The 19,314-nt window shown below is 47.1% G+C and overlaps 7 protein-coding genes across 13 annotated transcripts in view; 4 read left to right on the top strand and 3 right to left on the bottom strand.

Annotated features, from left to right (window-relative positions):
- The window catches only part of LOC6614726 (tyrosine-protein phosphatase Lar), a 117,081-nt gene extending 116,612 nt beyond the window's left edge, over positions 1–469 (bottom strand). Inside the window, exon 1 of the mRNA XM_032713859.1 lies at positions 19–469. The gene's annotated coding sequence lies outside the window, so the exon portion shown is untranslated. The remainder of the gene's footprint in view (positions 1–18) is intronic.
- A 185-nt stretch (positions 470–654) lies between these two features.
- LOC6614724 (zinc finger protein weckle) lies at positions 655–2,852 on the bottom strand. Its single transcript, XM_032713870.1, has 3 exons — positions 2,550–2,852; positions 1,187–2,472; positions 655–1,119 (listed from the first exon to the last, which is right to left on the bottom strand). The coding sequence occupies exons 1-3, from the start codon at positions 2,754–2,756 to the stop codon at positions 876–878; spliced, it is 1,737 nt and encodes a 578-aa protein (XP_032569761.1). The 5' UTR covers positions 2,757–2,852; the 3' UTR covers positions 655–875.
- A 243-nt stretch (positions 2,853–3,095) lies between these two features.
- On the top strand, positions 3,096–4,324 carry LOC6614723 (proliferating cell nuclear antigen). Of its 3 annotated transcripts, none has more exons than XM_002039111.2 (2): positions 3,096–3,291; positions 3,524–4,324. In XM_002039111.2, exons 1-2 carry the CDS (start codon positions 3,184–3,186, stop codon positions 4,181–4,183), a joined length of 768 nt encoding a protein of 255 aa, XP_002039147.1. In that variant the 5' UTR covers positions 3,096–3,183; the 3' UTR covers positions 4,184–4,324. The 3 variants fall into 3 exon arrangements, with proteins under 3 accessions (XP_002039147.1, XP_032569764.1, XP_032569765.1); XM_032713873.1 differs by having other exon boundaries at positions 3,205–3,283; XM_032713874.1 differs by lacking the exon at positions 3,096–3,291 and adding an exon at positions 3,314–3,444.
- A 369-nt stretch (positions 4,325–4,693) lies between these two features.
- LOC6614722 (E3 ubiquitin-protein ligase Hakai) lies at positions 4,694–6,557 on the top strand. The gene is made up of 3 exons (XM_032727113.1): positions 4,694–5,175; positions 5,306–5,820; positions 5,890–6,557. Exons 1-3 carry the CDS (start codon positions 4,812–4,814, stop codon positions 6,388–6,390), a joined length of 1,380 nt encoding a protein of 459 aa, XP_032583004.1. The 5' UTR covers positions 4,694–4,811; the 3' UTR covers positions 6,391–6,557.
- A 220-nt stretch (positions 6,558–6,777) lies between these two features.
- Positions 6,778–8,090, top strand: LOC6614721 (probable phosphomevalonate kinase). Its single transcript, XM_002039109.2, has 2 exons — positions 6,778–7,108; positions 7,199–8,090. The coding sequence occupies exons 1-2, from the start codon at positions 7,035–7,037 to the stop codon at positions 7,692–7,694; spliced, it is 570 nt and encodes a 189-aa protein (XP_002039145.1). The 5' UTR covers positions 6,778–7,034; the 3' UTR covers positions 7,695–8,090.
- LOC6614720 lies at positions 8,050–9,467 on the bottom strand. 2 transcript variants are annotated; one of them, XM_032726139.1, is made up of 2 exons: positions 9,204–9,467; positions 8,050–9,133 (listed from the first exon to the last, which is right to left on the bottom strand). In XM_032726139.1, the coding sequence occupies exons 1-2, from the start codon at positions 9,378–9,380 to the stop codon at positions 8,174–8,176; spliced, it is 1,137 nt and encodes a 378-aa protein (XP_032582030.1). In that variant the 5' UTR covers positions 9,381–9,467; the 3' UTR covers positions 8,050–8,173. The 2 variants fall into 2 exon arrangements, with proteins under 2 accessions (XP_032582030.1, XP_002039144.1); XM_002039108.2 differs by having other exon boundaries at positions 8,050–9,142; positions 9,204–9,380.
- Positions 9,468–9,881: 414 nt separating this feature from the next.
- On the top strand, positions 9,882–19,190 carry LOC6614716 (protein spitz). 4 transcript variants are annotated; one of them, XM_032719868.1, is made up of 3 exons: positions 9,882–10,003; positions 15,361–15,556; positions 17,872–19,190. In XM_032719868.1, exon 3 carries the CDS (start codon positions 18,091–18,093, stop codon positions 18,793–18,795), a length of 705 nt encoding a protein of 234 aa, XP_032575759.1. In that variant the 5' UTR covers positions 9,882–10,003; positions 15,361–15,556; positions 17,872–18,090; the 3' UTR covers positions 18,796–19,190. The 4 variants fall into 4 exon arrangements, with proteins under 4 accessions (XP_032575759.1, XP_002039143.2, XP_032575770.1 ...); XM_032719879.1 differs by lacking the exon at positions 9,882–10,003 and adding an exon at positions 14,557–14,632; XM_002039107.2 differs by lacking the exon at positions 15,361–15,556.
- Positions 19,191–19,314: the final 124 nt, after the last annotated feature.

The raw sequence follows: 19,314 nt of genomic DNA, 5'->3' as shown, positions 1-19,314 counted from the left end.
GAACTTGTTTTTACTTACACTTCGTATTTTTGATTTGATCTTTGTTAGGTTCTTGTGTCAGCTGCTTTGCCTGCTCTTTTGATTTGATTTTCTCCCCCACTCTCAACGAATTTCATTGAATATTTAATTGAAAGACTATTTTTTCGTAAAGCATTCGGTTTTCAATTCACTTTTCACACTTCGCAGCCCAGTTTGGTTATTTGAAGTTCATCGGGAGTTTTGGGGCATTTAGTGCACTTTGTTTTTATTGGGGGATAAATCGATTTTTTGATTTTTCGGCTCGCACGTCGCAGAAAAGTGCGCCTCACACTTCCTTTTCCACACTTTGTTTACTGCCCAATTTGGCCACTTTGGATTCAGGGATTATTTGCTTGGGTTTTTCACACATCTCAACGGCTTTCAATTCGATTCACTGGTTTTCGGCAAAAGTTTTCATCAAGAGCAGGACACGAGAAGGCGCACGCTGTCAACTGAACTAAATTCCTTTATACCAGGACAGGAATCAAATGGGGGTGTCTTCGCTCCGCCTCAGATTCCGACTCCGGACCCCAGAGCACATGCGCCGGCCACGGATGCGTTCAAATCCCACTTTCCCGCTCGCGCACTTGAGTTATTCCGGAACCATCAACAATAAAATGTACCCGAAATAGAAAGTTACCTACTCATAAGCAAAATATTTAATTTCCCGTAGAAGCTCTCTTTCTAATTACATTAGCTCATAGACTTTAAATTCATAATTAAGTCGGCTTACACATTCTAGTGTATGCGAAACAATCGACTATATCTTTAAACAGCTTTAAATACACAACATACGGCGAATTTGGAAACAAAACTTGAAACTTGTGCTATTTGAAAGGGTCAACTCAAGTGGGTGGTCAGCGATAGTCGATCATGATATGGTTATAAATATTATCTAGCGCGGGTATAGCCGCAGCTGGGGGATCTGACTGGGTGGCGTTCTCCCCTCCGGGATCAGGCGCTGGCTCAGGCTGAGCATCTTGGATGGCGGCGGGATTCGAAGCTGGAGTATCCTTGGTGGCTGCCCTCGGCTTTTTGCCGAAAGCGAAGCAGCCGCTCTGTTTGGTGGCCACCGGCGACAGGTTGTCCTTGTTTTTGGTGCTACAAACGGAATTGAAATCGAATTATTTAGAAGTTGCCATTATATGCACGGTTTTGGTCAACCTACAATGCCTTGAGCGCCTCCAGCTTGGGTATATTTCTGTTGTGCGACCTGCCGCCGCCCGCCGCCTCTTGGGCAGCCAGCTCCTCGGGATGGGACTTCTTCTTGTGCGTGCGGCAGTTGGAGCCGTTGGCAAAGGTGCGGTCGCAAAAGTCGCAGGAGTACGGCTTCAGTCCAGTGTGCAGGATGAGGTGATTCTTCAGCGCCTTGGCGCGCTTGAACTCCCGGCCGCAGTAGTCGCACTTGTGCTGCATCTGATCCGTGTGCACCAGCCGGTGGCGATTCAAAGTGGTCCGCGAATTCAGCTGCATGCCGCACTCGGGGCAGATGTACTTGTGCGGATCATGCGTCTCCTTGTGGTGTTTCAAGCGATTGGCCGACTTAAAGCACTTCTTGCACACCTCGCACTCGAAGGGGGCGTAGTCCGTGTGCTTGAGGACGTGCTCCTTGAGCGCGCTCATCGAGTGCACACCCACGCCGCACTGCTCGCAAATCACCGGCCGCGGCCGCTCATCCAGGTGCATGTACTGCTCGTGCTGCTGGGCGGATGCACTGGTGGCGAACTTCTTGTCGCAACTGCTGCAGGCGTACTGCTTGCGCTTGGGTAGGGGCACATGCCATTTCATGTGCCTTTCCAGCTGGTAGTGTAGACGAAACTTCTTGGGGCAATCCGGGCATTGCAGCTTCTCGGTTGCGGGCTCAGTCTGGCCATGATCCTGTCGCAGGTGGCGCTGCAGGGTCTTGGCCGAGGCGTAGCTTCGCAAACACTCACTGCACTGGTGTCTCTTTTCGGAGTCTGCTGCATCCTCTACAGCTTTTTCGGGACTGGGCGAGGAGCCATCCAAGCTGCCAGCAGTAGAGTTATCCTCCTGAATGCCATAGACATCGCACAGGTTCGTTAGTACATGATCTCCATTCGCTTCGTAGTCGGCATCCTGCTCATCGGGCTCCTCCGTCGGCTGATCCTGCTCCTGATCCTCGTGTTCCTGCTTTTCCTCTGGCGTCAGTGGGTTTGCCAGCTCGTAAGCCGACTCCTCTGGCAGAAACTCTAGCTGTTCATCCAACTTCGGCTTCTTGTCCACATAGTGCACCTCAGTCAGCGTATCCTCGTCCAGCAAACCGAATTTGGAGCGCAGCTCGTGGAGATTTGGCCTCTCCTGGCTGGGCGTGCTCTGCAGGATGCAGTAAAGCTTCTGCACGCGGGTAATTCGTTCCGAGAAATTCACCAGCGAAGTGACCAGCGACAGGCACTCACTGCATATCGTCTCCGGCAGCTCTTCACCTCGAGTTATCTGATGATAGGGCAAGAGATATCAAGAGAAACTGGTTAGCTTGTGGGAGTCCAAGAAGCCACGAGGAGCGCACTCACATTCACCCAGAAGTACTTGCCAATGGCGGTGGCCAGTTCCATAGAGGATGCCTCGTCGGAATCCTCGTTCTTGAGGAACACATTCATGTTGCCTTGCAAGTCGTCCTTGGCGCACAGGCGACACCACCGACGCCAGTCGCTGCTGGGATTTGGATCGACATGGGGAGCCGCCGGAGCAGCGTGCTCCTCCACCTGCGCGGCGGCCATCGCGGAGCTCAGCAGTTGGTTATAAATAAACAAATAAATAAATAAAGCGTAAACATATTGGATTGGATGGCTGGATCCGAGCTGGAACTGGATCTCGAACTAGAACTGGAGCCGGAACCAGCGTTGCAGGTGCTGCCAGATCAGCCGGATTAATTGAGTTAAATTGGATACTCTCAAATAGAAAAGGATTGACCTCCTGCTTTAAGTCAAATTGTAAGATCTATGTTGACTGGCTTCATCATCAGACATTAAATCAACTTAAATCAGCAACCGGAACTAACGTAACAAGCCTTGTTCTTCGCACCGCAGCAGTCCGGCATCTCTACGCTTGCAGCGAAACAGCTGACTGGCTTCATTTTGTTTATTTCCAATTGTGAATTTAACGGGACAGCGACTGTCAATTTTGAAAATTGGAAAAATTGGAAAAATGCTCGAGGCGCGTTTGAGTCAAACTTTGCTGCTGAAGAAGATCGTCGATGCGCTGAAAGAAATCATCGCTCAGGGAACGCTGGATTGCAGTGACAATGGTCTGGAGGTGAAGAGAAGAACCCTCAATCTCTCAGTTTGTTCGAATTCCCATTAAAGCTGTTAAGTAGTGCCATTGGGAGTTCGAAATTCCTCATTTAAATAGCAATATTACAACTGCACACATATAGAAAAATAAGAAATGAAATGAGAAACAAATGAGGTAGAAAATAAATACGTACATATTTTTGAAGAGGAAAAATTGAGGTAAGCAATAAAGCTTTTGCAACTCTATATTCCAGCTGCAATCGATGGACAACTCCCACGTTTCGCTGGTGGCTCTAAGTCTGGCTTCGGATTGCTTTGAAAAGTTCCACTGTGATCGCAATGTCTCGCTGGGCTTGGATCTGAAATCCCTGGGCAAGGTGCTTAAGTGCGCCAATAGCGACGACGCGGTCACCATAAAGGCCGTTGACAGGCCGGAGAAGGTTACGCTCAGCTTCGAGTCGGATGGCAAGGAACGCACGGCGGACTACGAACTGAAGCTCCTGAATCTGGACCAGGACCACATGGAGATTCCGAAAAAGGACTACACCTGCTACATCCAGTTGCCGTCGTCAGAGTTCGCGCGCATTTGCCGGGACATGAGCATGTTCGACGAGTCCCTGACGATCGCCTGCTCCTCGAAGGGCATCAGGTTCTCTGCCAAGGGAGATCTGGGCACGGCCAACATCCAGCTGAATGCGGGCACCGCCATGGACGTGAGCATTGAGGTGCAGGAGCCCGTGACCCAGTCCTTCGCCGGTCGCTACCTCAACACCTTCACCAAGGCCACTCCGCTGGCAGATCGCGTCAAGCTCTACCTGTCCGAGCAGCGGCCACTCCTGGTGGAGTATCCCATTGAGGATTACGGCCACATTCGATACTACCTTGCACCCAAGGTGAATGAACCCGATTTCTAGCTGAAGAACTCCTCATCTAATTATTGCAGAAATTCGAGCGCAACTTGAAGCATAACGAAAGGGGATTTGCTTATTTTTAGGCAACAAATACAAAAATCATTTTTTTAAAGCTCAGTATAAAAATATAACTAGTAATAAAAAATATTTAATTGTAATTAAAAAAAAATTCACAAAATCAAATTAATATACGAAAAAATTCATTTTGAACCTTGTTATTAATTATTATGTTTTATTATGTTATAATTAAGTTTTAATGATCGGATTTCTTAAGGTAAACTTATTGCAGATTTCACATGTTCTATTCAGAACACTTAAGTTTTTTAATTTTGAAGCTACAAAACAGTTAAATAGATGCTTATAATTATACAAATTTTTGTTTTTTAATGATTTTTAATGAACATATAATAAGTTTAAAAATATTTAAAAAAAAAAATGGAAGAAAATAAACAAGTCAAAATATTGTATTTTAAACTGGCCAGAGATGCCGGATCTTTTGGTGGCCAGTGTTGTTAGTCGCAGACTGTCAGTGGGAACAGCTGACAACCCTGGCCAAACGCAAATGCGGAGCTAAACAAAAACCGAAAAACGTAAAAACCGGCATAAAATCCCACGCAATTATCAGTGAACCATGGACACCGAGGAAGTGAAGCGCGGCCGCGGACGAGGGCGTGGCACCAGGGCTCGCGGGCGTGGACGTGGCCGAGGACGCGGTCGTGGCAAGAAAATAGACGACAGCAGCATCGCCGACGCCGCAGCCCTGGCGGCCAGCACCTGTGCAGCCCTGGAGGACAGCCCGGGAAGACTGGACGCCTCCGAGGATTCGGTCATGCAGGAGCTCGACAAGGAGGGCGACCTGGAAACGCCCGCGGCGCTGGAGGAGTCCCTGCCGCACGCTGCGCCAGGAGCGGTCGCCGCCAGCGGAGACATGACTCCAGCGACGCAACAGCCACAGGTCCTGCAGCAAGTGCCACCGCCCGTGCTGAGCCAAACAAGTGAGTCATCTTCCGCACTAAATGGTTGCTCAAGATAGTTGACTTAATTAGCATCTTGGCTTGACCAATTCCTTGGTATCCAAACTTGAAGCATGTAACAAAACTATCTCGCTATGTCTCGTCCGCGCAGTCGACATGGAGGCGGACATATCGCAGCTGGAGGCGCCCACTTTCACTACGCTTTCGCGCGGACCGCCGGAGCCGATGCTGCGCCTGAAGTGGAACCACAAGGTGAGCCTGATCGGCGAGAAGGTGCTGAACCCGATGATCCACTGCTGCGATCAGTGCGACAAGCCGATCCTCGTCTACGGCCGCATGATACCCTGCAAGCATGTCTTTTGCCTCAAGTGCGCCCGCGCCGAGCCCATCAAGAGCTGTCCCCGATGCACGGACAAGGTGCTGCGCGTGGAGCAGAGCGGCCTGGGCACCGTGTTCATGTGCACGCACGGCGGCAGTCGTTACGGCAGCTCCGGCTGCCGGAGAACCTACCTTTCGCAACGCGACCTCCAGGCGCACATCAATCACAGACATGTAGCGCCGCAGCCGCCACCGTTGCAGCCGCAGCTGTCAGCCATGGCGGAGCAGCCGAAAATGACGGATCTGGGCGGCGTCGGTCTGGGCCTGGAGTTGCACAAGCAGCGCAAGGCGAGTGGTAGCTATGGCTCCTAAACTAAGCTGTCCTGTCTATAAAAAAACAACCGCTTGCCCTTGCAGCTCTCCGAGTCGTCTGTCCCCATATCCGTTTCCGCCTCCATTGCGTCCCGTCCCGTCCTGTCGCGGCTGCCACTGACCGGGGGTGTCGGTAGCATCGGTAGTATACCGCCACCAGGATCCGCCGCCGCCGCCCAAAACGCCATACACGGCGGCCACTCGACGCTCACGTTGGCCAATTTGGCCAGGATCAACAATGCCAATGCGCAGGACTGTCACCAGGGCAAGGCCTCGCTGCACCACACGCTCAAGAAGGGCACGCCCCACCAGTCCGAGTCGGTGGCGGATGCCTCCTACTACAGCAGCGTGCTCGCCTCCTTCGGCAGCGCGGCCGGGAATCCGGGTTCTGGGCCACCCGGCGGCGGGGCAGCAACAGCACCACAGCCCGCCAATCCGAGTGGCAGCCATCCCGCTGTTGGCCCAGGTGCCCTGATTGGAGGCTCCGTCGACGCTCCAACTGGTGGCTCGAGTGGCAACTGGCAGCAGTCGCAATACTACAGATAGGGGGACGAAAGCGAGGGACTAGTAACCAGGGTAGACGATTCAACGCAGGCACGCAGGCTTTTAATTAAGTGAACAAATGTATGTTAAGCTGAACTGAAAACTATTAAAGATATTTTACGGGTTAGGCCAACCCGAACATTAAAATAAATACTACTCCGGTTTTAAAACTTGGGCTAAGCTTAATTCTTAATGTGGTCAAAGAGGAGGTTAACATTGCTAATAAAATATATCACATATATATAATAGCTTGGCAGTTTCAAGCTGCAAGAAATTCAAAAATCCCGCTTGATTGACCGCCTATCGATGACGATACGGCTACCAGTCGAGCTGAATTAAATTTAAAAAGCCTGCTCGATTGACCGCCTATCGATAACGATACGCTTTCCAGCTGGCTGCTGTGCCAGCGAAATACAAAAGGTAAACAAATCCGACTTGGAGCACAGACTTTGAATGGAGCATTAGCATAAACACAACGGGCCGGAGTGCCGGAGTCAAGTGGCAAGGGCCAGGGAGAACACAACCACATCCAGTATCTGATGAGCACAGCGCAGAACTTGGGAAATCGAGGCCACAAGCAGAAGCAGCAGGAGAAGCAGCGGTTGTGAAAGAAGTGGGCGATCAAAAGTGAAAGTTGCGCCACAAAAATGCTGAAAATTGTACTGATCAGCGGAAAGCGAAAGTGCGGCAAGGATTACATATCCGAGAGGCTGCAGCGAAGGTGGGTGCAGTCCATTGCTAGTCGTAGAAATTACATTAGCACTGGCTACTGCAGAAATATTCAGACAATTAAAATACAATTCCATTTCAGATTGGGCTCCCGATCGCGAATCGTTCGAATCTCGGAGCCCATCAAGTCGGAGTGGGCTCGCAAGCTGCAGTTGGACCTGGACGCCCTGCTCAGCGATGGACCCTACAAGGAGAAGTACCGGCGCGACATGATCGTGTGGAGCGACGAGGTGCGGGCCAAGGACTACGGCTACTTCTGCCGCGCGGCTATGGAGGAGGCACTGAGTCGCCAGCAGACGCCCTACATTCTGGTCAGCGATGTGCGGCGCAAGAACGACATCAGGTGGTTCCGGGAGACTTACGGGCCGGAAAGGGTCATCACCTTGCGTCTGACATCCCGTCCAGAAACGCGGTGTGCACGGGGATGGACCTTTACCGCGGGCATAGACGATGTGCCCTCCGAGTGCGATCTGGATGATCTGGCCGACGGCTTCGACTTGGTGCTGGCCAACGACGAGGAACTCGACCAGGAGGCCATCGACCATCTGCTGGACAGGCTGCAGCTGCAGTATAGCTAGAGCTTGGGCTTCTCGGCTCACCACGCTTTGAACAAATGTATTTTTGATATATCACGTATTCCGGTCCCTTTTATCGCCTAAAGTGGTCCTCACCAATAGCGTAGGTTATGCAATACACTAGACAAGAATGAAGTTACGTACCTAATAGTACTATGGAATACTTTTAGTAACGAAATAGAGCTTGTGTGGTGGTTTTACTAAAGTGTAACGTTTAAGACTTAATGGATTCAATGGATATACAAACTATATGTCGGTAATAGGTTACTCCAAGAATAAACAGTCCGGTTTCCAAATGTAAGAAGACTAGAGTGAATACTCATGAGCAAACTTCATCCATCAATATATGTGCACAATGTACTGGCAAGCAAACTAATAAAATGATTTATTAAAAGATGAGTAATGAAAGTATGTGTCGTGAGAAAAGACTATGTTTTGGTGAGTTTAGGTGGACATAAGGCAATTGTAGCTACTAAGCTGTGTTAGTAAACGGGTCCGCTGAATCCCTCGGCGCCAGAGATTAGCCGCAGTTGATCGTTGAAGCTCTGCGCGGGCGGAATCTGATTCTTCTTAGAATCCTTTTCCGTGGAACGGGATCGCAGATGCGGCTTATTCTTAACGCAACTGAGTGGAGTTCGCTTTTGGGCGGACAGGGGGGTACTGTTTGTCTTGGGCGTAATGGATCCTCCGGTCATCGGGGAGCCCTCCTCCTGGTCAACATAGATCTTTGGCTTGTTGGCTCTGGCGGGCTTGCGCGGTGGCACCCGACGCTTGTGACCCAAACGCACTCGCTCCAGATGTTTGTTGGCCGGCACTTCTGGTAGCTGCTCCTCGCCAGCGGCAAAGGACGCCATGCTGCTGCCAGTGCTGAGATTCAAGGTCAGTGTTTCCAAGATGTGCTCCAGCATCTGGGCCTCGCGTGCCTCCTCCTCCTCGTCGTCGCAGAAGATGATGGGTGTGCGATCGACCCCCAGGCTCGGCGAGCGGGGATCACCATGGGCCTGCTGTGCCGGCGGAGGCGTGGCCATTTTTACCTGACCCTGCTCCAGATTCGGCTCCTGATACGGCAGCAGCTGTTGCTCACAAGGCAGAGTTTCTTCCTGATCGTAGGGCAGTGAAACAATCTCCAGGGAACTATTGTTGTGTGCAGCAGACGGCGGTGTGCCGAAGCTATCGCAGCTCTCCTCCAAATCCACTTGTGGCGGTGTGGGTGGCACTGCTCTCTGTGCTGTCCCAACCCTGGTGTCCACGAAGAGATCAGCGAATGTGTCATCCAGATTAAGCGAACGAACCTCATCGAGGACCAGTGGAGTGCGATTCAGCTGAGGAGAGCGAGGATCGTTCAGGGAGAAGCCCTTAAGCAATCGTTTTCGCAGCATGGAGAAGGCATTTTCACTGGTGGTCACATTCTGCTCCGCCTCCTCAACGCGAGGTTTTGACGCCTGCAAGAACTAGACCGCAGCCATCATTACTAACCCTTCAAAAAGATGTCTACAGTGTCTACGAACTCACGGTTAAAGGCGTGCGGCAGCCATTTGGTGATCGAGGATCGAGCAAAGCGTTGTTTTGCTCTCTATTCGGCGTCGTCATTTCCATTTGTTCTCGCTTTTCGCTGGCCAGGCGCATTTTGTTTAGTGTCGGCGTATCCGGCAGATATTCACCTTCCATTTTCGTTGCCTTTGCACCCATTTTAATAAAATAATCGGACTTAGCGACCTCTCACTAAATGTTGCGGGGTGAAATAAAATCGTTGCCGCGCATTTGTTTTGAAATGGCGTCGCATGGAGTTGCCAGAGCAGCAAATGCCTACTGGAAACAGTATTGTTAACGGAAGTCTAGCTATTTTCAAGCCAAATCATGCAGTGATTACAAAAGGATTTTATCTCTAGTTCTTTCATTATTAATAATACGATTTACGTATAATACGTTTAAGACTCGTTACTAATGTATGTAAAGAAATTAAACAACTTTTGGGATATTTAGAACTTTAATCTGCAATATTTAAGTGGATTCTGTTGCCACCTTGCGTTATACTCCTCTCAATTAAATTGATTAATTAATTTTTATTTATAATACATAAGAACATGTCAAATTCAGTAATCAAATAACCTGATATTTTTTCAATTTCGCTTTACAGCACTGATTTTTATTCTGCCGCGCGATAGTGTCATCTCCACCCTCCAGCCGAAGTCTGGCAACACTTGTTCATTTAAGACGCGACACAACGAATTTGTACTCTTTCAGTTTTTCAAAAAGAAAATGGCATAAAAACAGGCCAAAAAAGTGCAACAAACGAAGAGCTATACCCCAAAGTAAGTGCTAAAGTAAGTGATAAACATCCAAACTAAAGCAACCCAAATGCATACAATGCGCGAGTGTGTGTGCTAAAAATCATAGCAGTAGTGACTGTGTACCTTCACCGAAAAAAAGGGGAAATGAAGACAGGAAACTGAGTTTTTTTTACTCCAGAAGACTATTTTTATTGAATTTACGCAGTTGCTGTACTAAATAGGCGTGTGTTTTTGTGTATGTGTCTGTGGGCGCCGCAAGCAGCAGTAAATTCTCCTGTGTGTATGTGTTTTTTTTTCTATGACCGTCTCCTTTTTACACACACTAGCGCACAATACAGCTGCGCCTTGTTTTTTGCCGACATTTCTTCTGCTTAGTTTTACTTAATATTTTTATCAATTATGTAGACAAATTATTTTGCTCGCTTTGTGAAGCCACCAATGTGGGTTAGTAAGCTAATATGCTGCGTAAAATTGCGCTATTGTTTTATTTGCCAATTGTAGCGCAAAAAGTAAACAAATTGTATACACACAAATGCCAGAGCGCATGTCGTGCAGACTTTCTCTCCTGCTCCAAATTGCGAGTGGATGCATGTGCGTTCGTGTGTGTGTGAGTACACGCTGAAAACAACCGAATTTCATTCATTGCTCATTTCCGAGAAAAAACTACACGCTACACTCGTCGCCATCTGCAATTGCACCTCTGTGTGCGTAAGTCACAGTATCACAATACATATATGCACTATGTACATAGGAGCCGCTGCAGTTGTGCAACATGTTAATTGATTCCAGGGGCAGCTGGGCGTGGCAGGTGCAAAAGCCCCCTCCACCTGGCTTCTATTTACAGAAACTTCTTCCCACTTCCAGAGTTCAACATTCTTGCTCTTCCCGTCGCTTGACCGCGTTTTTCAAACATTCCACGAGCGGTCTTAGCACACTCACACCGGCACGTTATGTGTGTACATGCATACATACGTATGTACGTATATTGATTTCAATCAACTTTGTAACCGCGCTCTCGCCTTCTCCTTCGCTCATTCGGCGGTGTGCTATGCTCCGCCTGTCTCTCTCGTGCTCATTTGTCAATTGAGCACCACGTCCGTTTGTCGGCTCATCAGCAATTTACACAGACACACTTCAACGCGCTGCATCCGTGTGGGTAAATTCCATTTCCTGTTTATAATATTGCGGCGTCTTGTCTGTCTGTCTGCCTCACAGCGGAGACGCAAACCAGCAGCGCTCTCCCTTCGCCTTTCGTTCCGCTCATCTCGCTGCACAATGGATCGATCCTAAATGAGCATCTTTTAAAAAATATTTAAAGTTTACAAACTTTCAAACGTTCATAACGCATAGCAAATATGTATATTGTAATGATCGTAGTTTTGTTAGCTTATTTTTGTAATTTTAAACATATTAAATTAATAAAACATCTTTTTGCAAATCGGATGTCGATTTACTTTCGCTCTTATCCCACGTACATATCTCCCACTTACGATAATCCGCGAGTTTCGGTTCCGTAGCACGTTACTTTTCGCATCGCAACCACTGTGCCGTTGGCATTGGAACGCTTACCGCTTTGCGGCTGGGAACGATGCGGAATCGGAACATCCGAATGCGACGCGCTCCGCTCTTATTCGAATTCCCAGCCTGATCCGGCTGTCACTGCTCTTGTTGTTGCGGCAGCGGTGAGTTGAGTAGTACAGTACGTGCCACTTCCTTTACATTCAGAAAAATAAAAATTGCTCACACACACTCATGCATGTGTACGCCTAAAGCATACATAAACAGACGTTCCGGACAGACAGACAAACATTGAGTGGAGCGTTGGGAGGGGGAGCGTTTGCTTGGCGTCTGCGCCATGTGTTGTTGCTTTTATGCTGCCCCTACTTATTGTTCTTGTACAGTTGCAAAGACACTCACATTGGTGCATGCGTGTGTGTGTGTGTGTATGGAGCCAAAACAGTGAAAACAAGTTTGATATCTGGCTAGATATGGCAACTCTGTCGGCGAGTGCACATCCCCCAACCCCAAGCCCCAAGCGCCCGCTTATTAGAAGAGAAATACCGCAGAGCGTTGTTGATTTTACGTAAGAAGGCCGTCGAACTCAGCATAGAAAATGGTGAGAGAAAGAGAGTGCGGCCGCGAGAGAGATGAAATATGGGGGCCCAAGACCAGAACCACGGCCAGAGAGAGTGTGCATGCAAATAGGTGCGAGTGTGTGCGTCTAATGATTACCGTTACTATTTGCATGTTGTCTAGTCAGACGTCTCGCGACCCAGACTGTGCGACCCACCAGGCAATTGGCGAAAAATTCTTCGTCGTGACCTTTCATCGTCATCGTTTCAACCGGACATCCAATATATATGCATATGCATTTGTGCGTGACAGTAATGTTGTTTATTGATTTTACTAGCATTGCCTTAGAATTGGCTTTCCGAATGAGTATACAAATGCATACGGCAGCGACGGCGGTAAAAATGTTAGCAAATTGCAAGAATGCAATAAAAAAAAGTGCAAACATCGGGCACTATACATACAGTTGGGTAATTACATCTTTCTAGGGCGTTTCCGAACACCGTTGCTTCGTAACTTTTAGATTGCAGATATTAACTAACTAATGTCGGCCAAATTACGCGTAAGAAAACCAATTATTCAGCGGTCTGGAGGAATCCTTCGCAAAGCATTGCTAGTGCTGTGACCGCAGCTGTACACTTGGCACTCAGTTGCGTGCAGTTCTGCATTTCTGCCAGCTGTGGTTCAACGTCCTAAGCCGCACACAACAAGTGCAACAATTGTAACATCAACAAAGCAACAAAACACCGCAAAAGGGGCAGAAAGGCGGTGTGGCAGAGAAGCACAACTTGATGGGGAATCGGATTGGGAATGGGAATGCACAAATGCAGAAGCGAAGCGACGAAGATGGCAAACGGAATGAGGGCAGTTCCTAGGGCAATCCATTAACATTTTGCCCATCGCCCATCCCCCATCATCGTCGTCATCTTCTTGGTATTATTGTACAGTTGAACCTGTGGCACTGAGTCCCGACCCGCTGGGCTGTGAACTAAGCCGATTGATTGTCCAAATCTCTCCGCAATCGAATTGCCATCCGGGTGACTCTTGGTTTCTTTCTTTTCCTACCTTTTTCTGCTTTTCTCCCGCTTTTTGATGCATTCCGACATAACCCAGAAAGCGTGTGCCAGGTTGTTGCTGTTGTGTCGCTTGTGACGTCAATTGGCTGTGGAATGGTGTCGGCGGCCCACATTGCGGACCGACTGCCCACCGGAAACGGGTAGTTGTGCCGCTTTCATACATGTAGTACATGTGCATAGGTTGAATTAGAGGCCACATTAGAGGCGGAGAAAGATCGATGATTCCTCAAAAAACATCGATGTTTGTGATTTTCCGAAAACATCGATGACATCGATGTTGCGATTGCAACGAAGGAATTCCAAAATCTGATTTGCCTGTAACAACGGCGCGCAGAATATATACATAAAATAAATATGTAATTTTAAAACATAAAGTTACCACTGGGGAGCTCTTAGAGCTGTAGCACACTTTTTTACCATACTTTTAAGCGAATGTGCAGTTCTTGGAGAAACCCTCTTCCAGCCCTGAATCCGCGAATCTCCAGCAAGTTGCCCCCATTTCAAGGGGCGTTGAATCGCGAGAATCTGGAAAGTCAAAATAGCAATATTTGTGGCAACACGACATCGGTCGGGGCTTTATTTTTGGCGCGCTTCTCGAGCGGCCAGAAGAAATTTACCGAGGAATGGAATGTTGTTTACTTGCACGCCTGCGCATCCGCATCCCCAACCTTCGGCCAGTTCCATGAAATCTGCAGTGGGGCCGAACTCGTCTGGGTTTCATCCTGTTCGTCCTGTTTGTCCGGCTACCTGCCCCGCCTCTGCGCACCGCCACGCCCTCCGCTCTCGAGCGCATTTTTCCTTTTATTTTTTGTGTTTTTGCACCGCCGCTCTGCGTCGCTTCTTGTTTGTGTGCCTTTCGCTCCGCCAAGCTTAAAAGTGGCGGCGTCGGCGGCGTCGTGTCAATAACATGTTGATCCTACATCGTGCGAAATCTTCTGGCAACACCAAAATAAAAACAAATCAAGAAAGCGCCCTTTTTACGGAGCGTAACTACTCAGATATACCCTTTAGTCCAATGGTACCATCCAATGAAAGCTGTGGTTTATTGATTCCCATTGCATTTTGTATTGTGTGGCTTGACATTCATCGAATAATATTGTTTTAAGATGTAAACGAATAAAGTACCTCCTGAGGCAATGTATTTAAGTAGTTATGCAAAGTGTATGTTTGAAAAATACTTTGTCTAAGGGCCCATCACCGTATACCCAATTAACTCTCCCAGTAACGGGTATACAACAACTACATACAGCATGAGCTCGAAAGCCGCATTGTTGTTATTATGCCGCATTTTTAGAGGAGAGACTTGGCCGCTCTCGTTCTCTCCCTCTCAGCGGGAGCGAGAGAATCTCGCTCTGCTGAAAACACCTCCATCTTCAGAACCAATTTTGTTGTTGTTCGGCATTCGGTTTTCGAATCTTTGGCGGTGCGGTTGTTTTTTCGTGTGCGCGGTGTGCGTCGTCGGCGTTCTGCACTAATGTTGTCCAAATTAAAATGCAAACAGTTGGTAATTTGTGAAGATAAAGCAAAGTGAATTGGTGTTTTAGTGAGCAGTGTTTTATTTAGCTATTTTGTTGGGCAGACAAAAAAAAATAGGTTTTAACGCCTACACGCGCTGTCTTCCAATTTTCCTATCTTCTGCGTCTTTTCTGCTTTCCCTGTGTTTGTGTTGGTGTGATATATTTCGTTTTCGGCTTCTGGCGCTTCTCGCATAGCGACGCATAATCTATTTTCTTTTTGAACTATTAAAACTTTTGTTTGGTTTTGGAATATACATATATGTATGTGTGGTCCCCGCCCCGATTCATTTGTCGCTTGCGCAAAATTCTTAGAATTCCTCACAACATTCCCGCGCACACACACATATATACATACATAATTTATCCCCTTGAAAGGCATGGAGTAAGAGGGAGACGGCGAAGTGAGAAAAAGAGAGCGAGAGCTGAAGCGTTGGTAGTGTGTGTGTGCGAATATGCACGTATACGCAACACACCTCAAAAGGTTGTTGTCTCTGCTAAATGCGACTTCTTTGCGCTCTCACGCCTGTCTGCTCTCTACTCTCTCGATTTAAAACTTGTAGGACTTGTTTCTTGAGCTTTTTTTGCGAAAACATAAAAACCGGTAAATTTTTTTTCGAAACTGCAGGCAGAGAAAAGAGAGCGAGCTGTGTTGTTGTTCCTGTATTGGCATTTTTTACCTTAACCATATTTTTCACACACTTTGCTTTCCTTACAGTTTTCTAAACACACACACATACAGAAACGAGAAGAGCCAACGAACTCGCAGCGACGCCCAAGAATGAAAGAGAGCAAGGCAACATGAAAATTACAGCAACAACAACTGGCTTGCTGAAGAAGTTGTAAAAGACGCAAGAGCAGAAGAAGAAGCAGCCACAACAGTATTTTTTATTAGCGGGTGTTGTTGTTGTCATGTATGTATGCACACTTTTTGCCGTCCACACTCTAATATAGTTGATCGTTGTTGTTGTTGCTGTTGTAATTATTGTGATGCTTGTATATAATGCTGTTGCTATCGTGCTAGTTGGCTCATTCCCCCATTATTGAAATGCACTACAAGATCATCGAACTTGCGTCAATTGCTTTTTGCGAAAACCAACAAAATATTATAAACGGCCGCCGCTGATCTTGACCTACACGCTCGCAAGTTCAGCGCATTTTATATGGCTATTCAACTTGACTTTACGCTCATTACCTTACTTCGACTTCCTCTCGCACACAAACGCACATACATGTGTATACACATACATATGTGCATATGTGCATGCATGCGAACGTATTCATGTATTCATGAACATAAAAGCGGCGGCGGTGGATTTAATTTTTATAACGGAAATTTTAATAGGCTGCCCGCTGTCGCTTGCCGCGCGTGAGCGAGAAAGAGAGGGTAGAGAGTACATCAATTGTTAACCGTAAAATCATTCTAATACATAAACAAGTCCCCACACCCAACGTATAACTGTTTTTGCATCGCACAGCAAAGGGCGCTCGAAATGGTGAACATTCTTCTTTTCATATAAAAAATTTAGGTTTTGCTCACATTTTAAAGTGTAGTAAAGTAAAGCTTAAAGTGATCAACTGTTTTCGCTGATTTCGGTCGTGTTCTTCCGTTTTGTTATTCTTTGTTTGCATTTCTTATCAGTTTGAATTCCAGAACTCGAACTCAGAAATCATCTGAAAACAAATTTGGCGTCAAATTTCCAAAGGCTGGCGCCAAAATTATGTTTACATTTTTATTATAATTATTTAGGGTGCATTGCTTTTTGCCCTCTTTCAGTGTTGTTCTTCGGTGTTGTGAGTGTGTGTGCCTGTTGAATTTTGTTGTTGTTGTTGTTGAAACAATGGCCAGTCTATAGCGTAGAAATGTACGAAATTTGTCCCATTCACTCGCGCTCGATCTGTCGCCATTCATAGCAATCCACATTTGCGTATTATCTATCACCAGTACCAGTAGTCTCATCATCATAATCATCATTATCGTCGTCGTCTTCATGATCGTCATTATCATCGTGTTGTAGTCTCGTCGTCGCATTTATTTATTTTCGTACTTTTTTCATATTTGTTTATTGTGCCGTGGCTGCAAAAAAGTACAAGGCTCAAAGCAGACGGCCGTGAGAACGTTGCAAAAAGACTCTAGAAGAAGACGGGTCTCAATCTGAATCTGAATCTGAACCTCGGCTCTCGTCGAACCGAAACAGGAGAATTGTGTCATTCTTCAAAGTGGTTGTGAAATGTTTGCCTTTTTATGCCTATTCATATCACAGCCAGCTTTGAGGAGCGACGCGATGCTCAAGGCAAAAAAAAATCACAATTTTAAAATTCCACAAACAAAAATGCATAATTGAACACAAGAAGTATTAAAACGGTAACAAGTGTCTGATTTTGTTTATATCATTACATAATCATGAAAAGCAAAATTGAAAATTCTGAACTCCCGCAGTCAAGTATCCCGAAATCAATCAATAAAACTATATTGGCGCATTCATGCTGGGCTCTCAAAGTGGTTGTGAAATGCATTTCCGCTTTGCGCGGCATATCACAGCCAGCTTTGATGAGCTTAGCGTAATGTATCGTACATCAAATCATGATAATACCTCCCGCCACATAATTCACACGCCCATCATAAATAAAACACACTCTGACCGCCTCAAATCTGTAGAATATTTGTAGTGAAATGCAATCTGAAAAGAAACGCGGCTAACAGAGATCTGAATTCGGAACGACGGAGGACAGAAGCATGCCACAGCACCGAAAAATGGCTCAACTGGTGGACTGGCACCTCCGACTTAGGACCCTATCGAACTGACTACACACACATGCGGTGCAATATTGTTACTAACCCTATTACTAATTCATGAAGTTGAGGAAACTGCTCCTCACCCGTACGATGTTGATTATCTAAGCCTCATCAAGTGGTTGTGATATGGATACCCAACGCATATCACAGCCAGCTTTGATGAGCTAGGATAATCAACGGGAGACAACGTAAATGAAATTGTAAACCGAAAGTGAATTGGAAGTGAAGAAAGGATTAAAATTTGCTGATTGTAACAACTATTCACAGCGATCTATTATAGTTTATACTTTTATAAATACATGCATATATAATTATGATTTTACGCAGTTTGATTTCCTTCCCCCTTCTGTTGAGTACACAGTTTTAGAGTTAAATACCCTCGATGGTGCTTGGTGACTACTGTCCACTAATGTCCTTCTATCTTCCTCACAGATACACACACCTCCCCTAACTCAACGTTTACGTTCCACCAGCAGCATGCCTATGTAGAGAAAACCAATTCCAAAGAGATCTGACGACGCCGTAGCAGCGGACAACGAATATTCTAATTTATTTATGTGATAGTCACTAGTTTTAGTTTTAAGCTTTTAAACAACCAAACGTTGCACGCCAAAAACGAACGAGCCGATACCCAAAAAGCTACAAATTGTAATGCATTCCACAATGAGTGTACAACATGGGCTGGTTGCCCTGGTACTGATCGGCTGTCTGGCACATCCGTGGCACGTCGAGGCCTGCTCCAGCCGTACGGTGCCCAAGCCGCGCTCCTCGATCTCCTCGTCCATGTCCGGCACGGCATTGCCGCCGACCCAGGCTCCAGTCACTAGTAGCACCACGATGCGCACCACCACGACGACCACGCCCAGGCCCAATATTACATTCCCCACTTACAAATGTCCGGAGACCTTCGATGCGTGGTACTGTCTGAACGATGCCCATTGCTTTGCGGTGAAGATTGCCGACCTACCGGTTTACAGCTGCGAGTGCGCGATTGGCTTTATGGGACAGCGGTGCGAGTATAAGGAGATCGACAATACTTACCTTCCCAAGAGGCCGCGTCCGATTTTGGAGAAGGCGAGCATTGCCAGTGGAGCCATGTGTGCCCTGGTCTTTATGCTGTTTGTCTGCCTGGCCTTCTATTTGCGCTTCGAGCAGCGGGCTGCCAAGAAGGCCTACGAGCTGGAGCAGGAACTGCAGCAGGAGTACGACGATGACGACGACCAGTGCGAGTGCTGCCGCAACCGGTGCTGTCCAGATGGCCAGGAGCCAGTTATTCCAGAGCGCAAGCTACCCTACCACATGCGGCTGGAGCACGCGCTTATGTCCTTCGCCATTCGACGCAGCAACAAGCTGTGAGCGGAGCGAACTATGGAAATTGTGGAAAAATATAGAAAGCCGAATTTCGAATATGCCTTGCCCAACACACAATTCTTAACTGGGCTTTAGTCGATAGCTGATAGCTCCTAATTACCTACCGCATGCTAAAGATCTGTTCACCCGATTCTATATAATGATCTTCACTTTCTGTTACCGAAAGTTACCCAGAAAGGGATTTTAAAGCCAGACAGCCTTGTATTACCCAACTGACTATGAATTTTAATACCTAACGCTAGCTATTTATTATTATTGCTAACTGATATACGTATCACCCACACAACGCGACACACGCGCCAAGTATTATTTATTGCGAGAGATTTAAGAGAAATGATATGGATTTTCTAAATAAACATACGAAACTGCACCATGCAAAACACAAGGTTTTTAATTTAAAGTGCCGGAAGTCAAGATCTTCTTTTCACGGGGTTTCAAAAGTTTGGACTTATTTGGGACAGTTACTATCAATTATGCGGCCTTCAAGTGTCACAAGCCGATCAG

The sequence above is a fragment of the Drosophila sechellia genome, chromosome 2L, assembly GCF_004382195.2.
Source record: "Drosophila sechellia strain sech25 chromosome 2L, ASM438219v1, whole genome shotgun sequence".
In the NCBI taxonomy this organism is placed as follows: Eukaryota; Metazoa; Arthropoda; class Insecta; order Diptera; family Drosophilidae; genus Drosophila; species Drosophila sechellia.
The sequence above is the reverse complement of the archived record's forward strand: the minus strand, read 5'-3'. Positions and strand labels throughout refer to the sequence as shown.

Bases quoted from the DNA above. Each gene is read 5' to 3' on its own strand.
- LOC6614724 (XM_032713870.1), bottom strand. From the start codon at position 2,756: ATGGCCGCCGCGCAGGTGGAGGAGCACGCTGCTCCGGCGGCTCCCCAT. The intron at 2,473-2,549 runs GTGAGTGCGCTC...CCCTATCATCAG, and splicing joins GCAAGTACTTCTGGGTGAAT to ATAACTCGAGGTGAAGAGCT. The intron at 1,120-1,186 runs GTAGGTTGACCA...TTCCGTTTGTAG, and splicing joins CTGGAGGCGCTCAAGGCATT to CACCAAAAACAAGGACAACC.
- LOC6614722 (XM_032727113.1), top strand. From the start codon at position 4,812: ATGGACACCGAGGAAGTGAAGCGCGGCCGCGGACGAGGGCGTGGCACC. The intron at 5,176-5,305 runs GTGAGTCATCTT...TCGTCCGCGCAG, and splicing joins GCCCGTGCTGAGCCAAACAA to TCGACATGGAGGCGGACATA. The intron at 5,821-5,889 runs GCGAGTGGTAGC...TTGCCCTTGCAG, and splicing joins AGTTGCACAAGCAGCGCAAG to CTCTCCGAGTCGTCTGTCCC.
- LOC6614721 (XM_002039109.2), top strand. From the start codon at position 7,035: ATGCTGAAAATTGTACTGATCAGCGGAAAGCGAAAGTGCGGCAAGGAT. The intron at 7,109-7,198 runs GTGGGTGCAGTC...ATTCCATTTCAG, and splicing joins TCCGAGAGGCTGCAGCGAAG to ATTGGGCTCCCGATCGCGAA.
- LOC6614720 (XM_002039108.2), bottom strand. From the start codon at position 9,380: ATGGGTGCAAAGGCAACGAAAATGGAAGGTGAATATCTGCCGGATACG. The intron at 9,143-9,203 runs GTGAGTTCGTAG...GCTGCGGTCTAG, and splicing joins GCTGCCGCACGCCTTTAACC to TTCTTGCAGGCGTCAAAACC.
- LOC6614716 (XM_002039107.2), top strand. From the start codon at position 18,091: ATGCATTCCACAATGAGTGTACAACATGGGCTGGTTGCCCTGGTACTG.
- LOC6614723 (XM_002039111.2), top strand. From the start codon at position 3,184: ATGCTCGAGGCGCGTTTGAGTCAAACTTTGCTGCTGAAGAAGATCGTC. The intron at 3,292-3,523 runs GTGAAGAGAAGA...TCTATATTCCAG, and splicing joins GCAGTGACAATGGTCTGGAG to CTGCAATCGATGGACAACTC.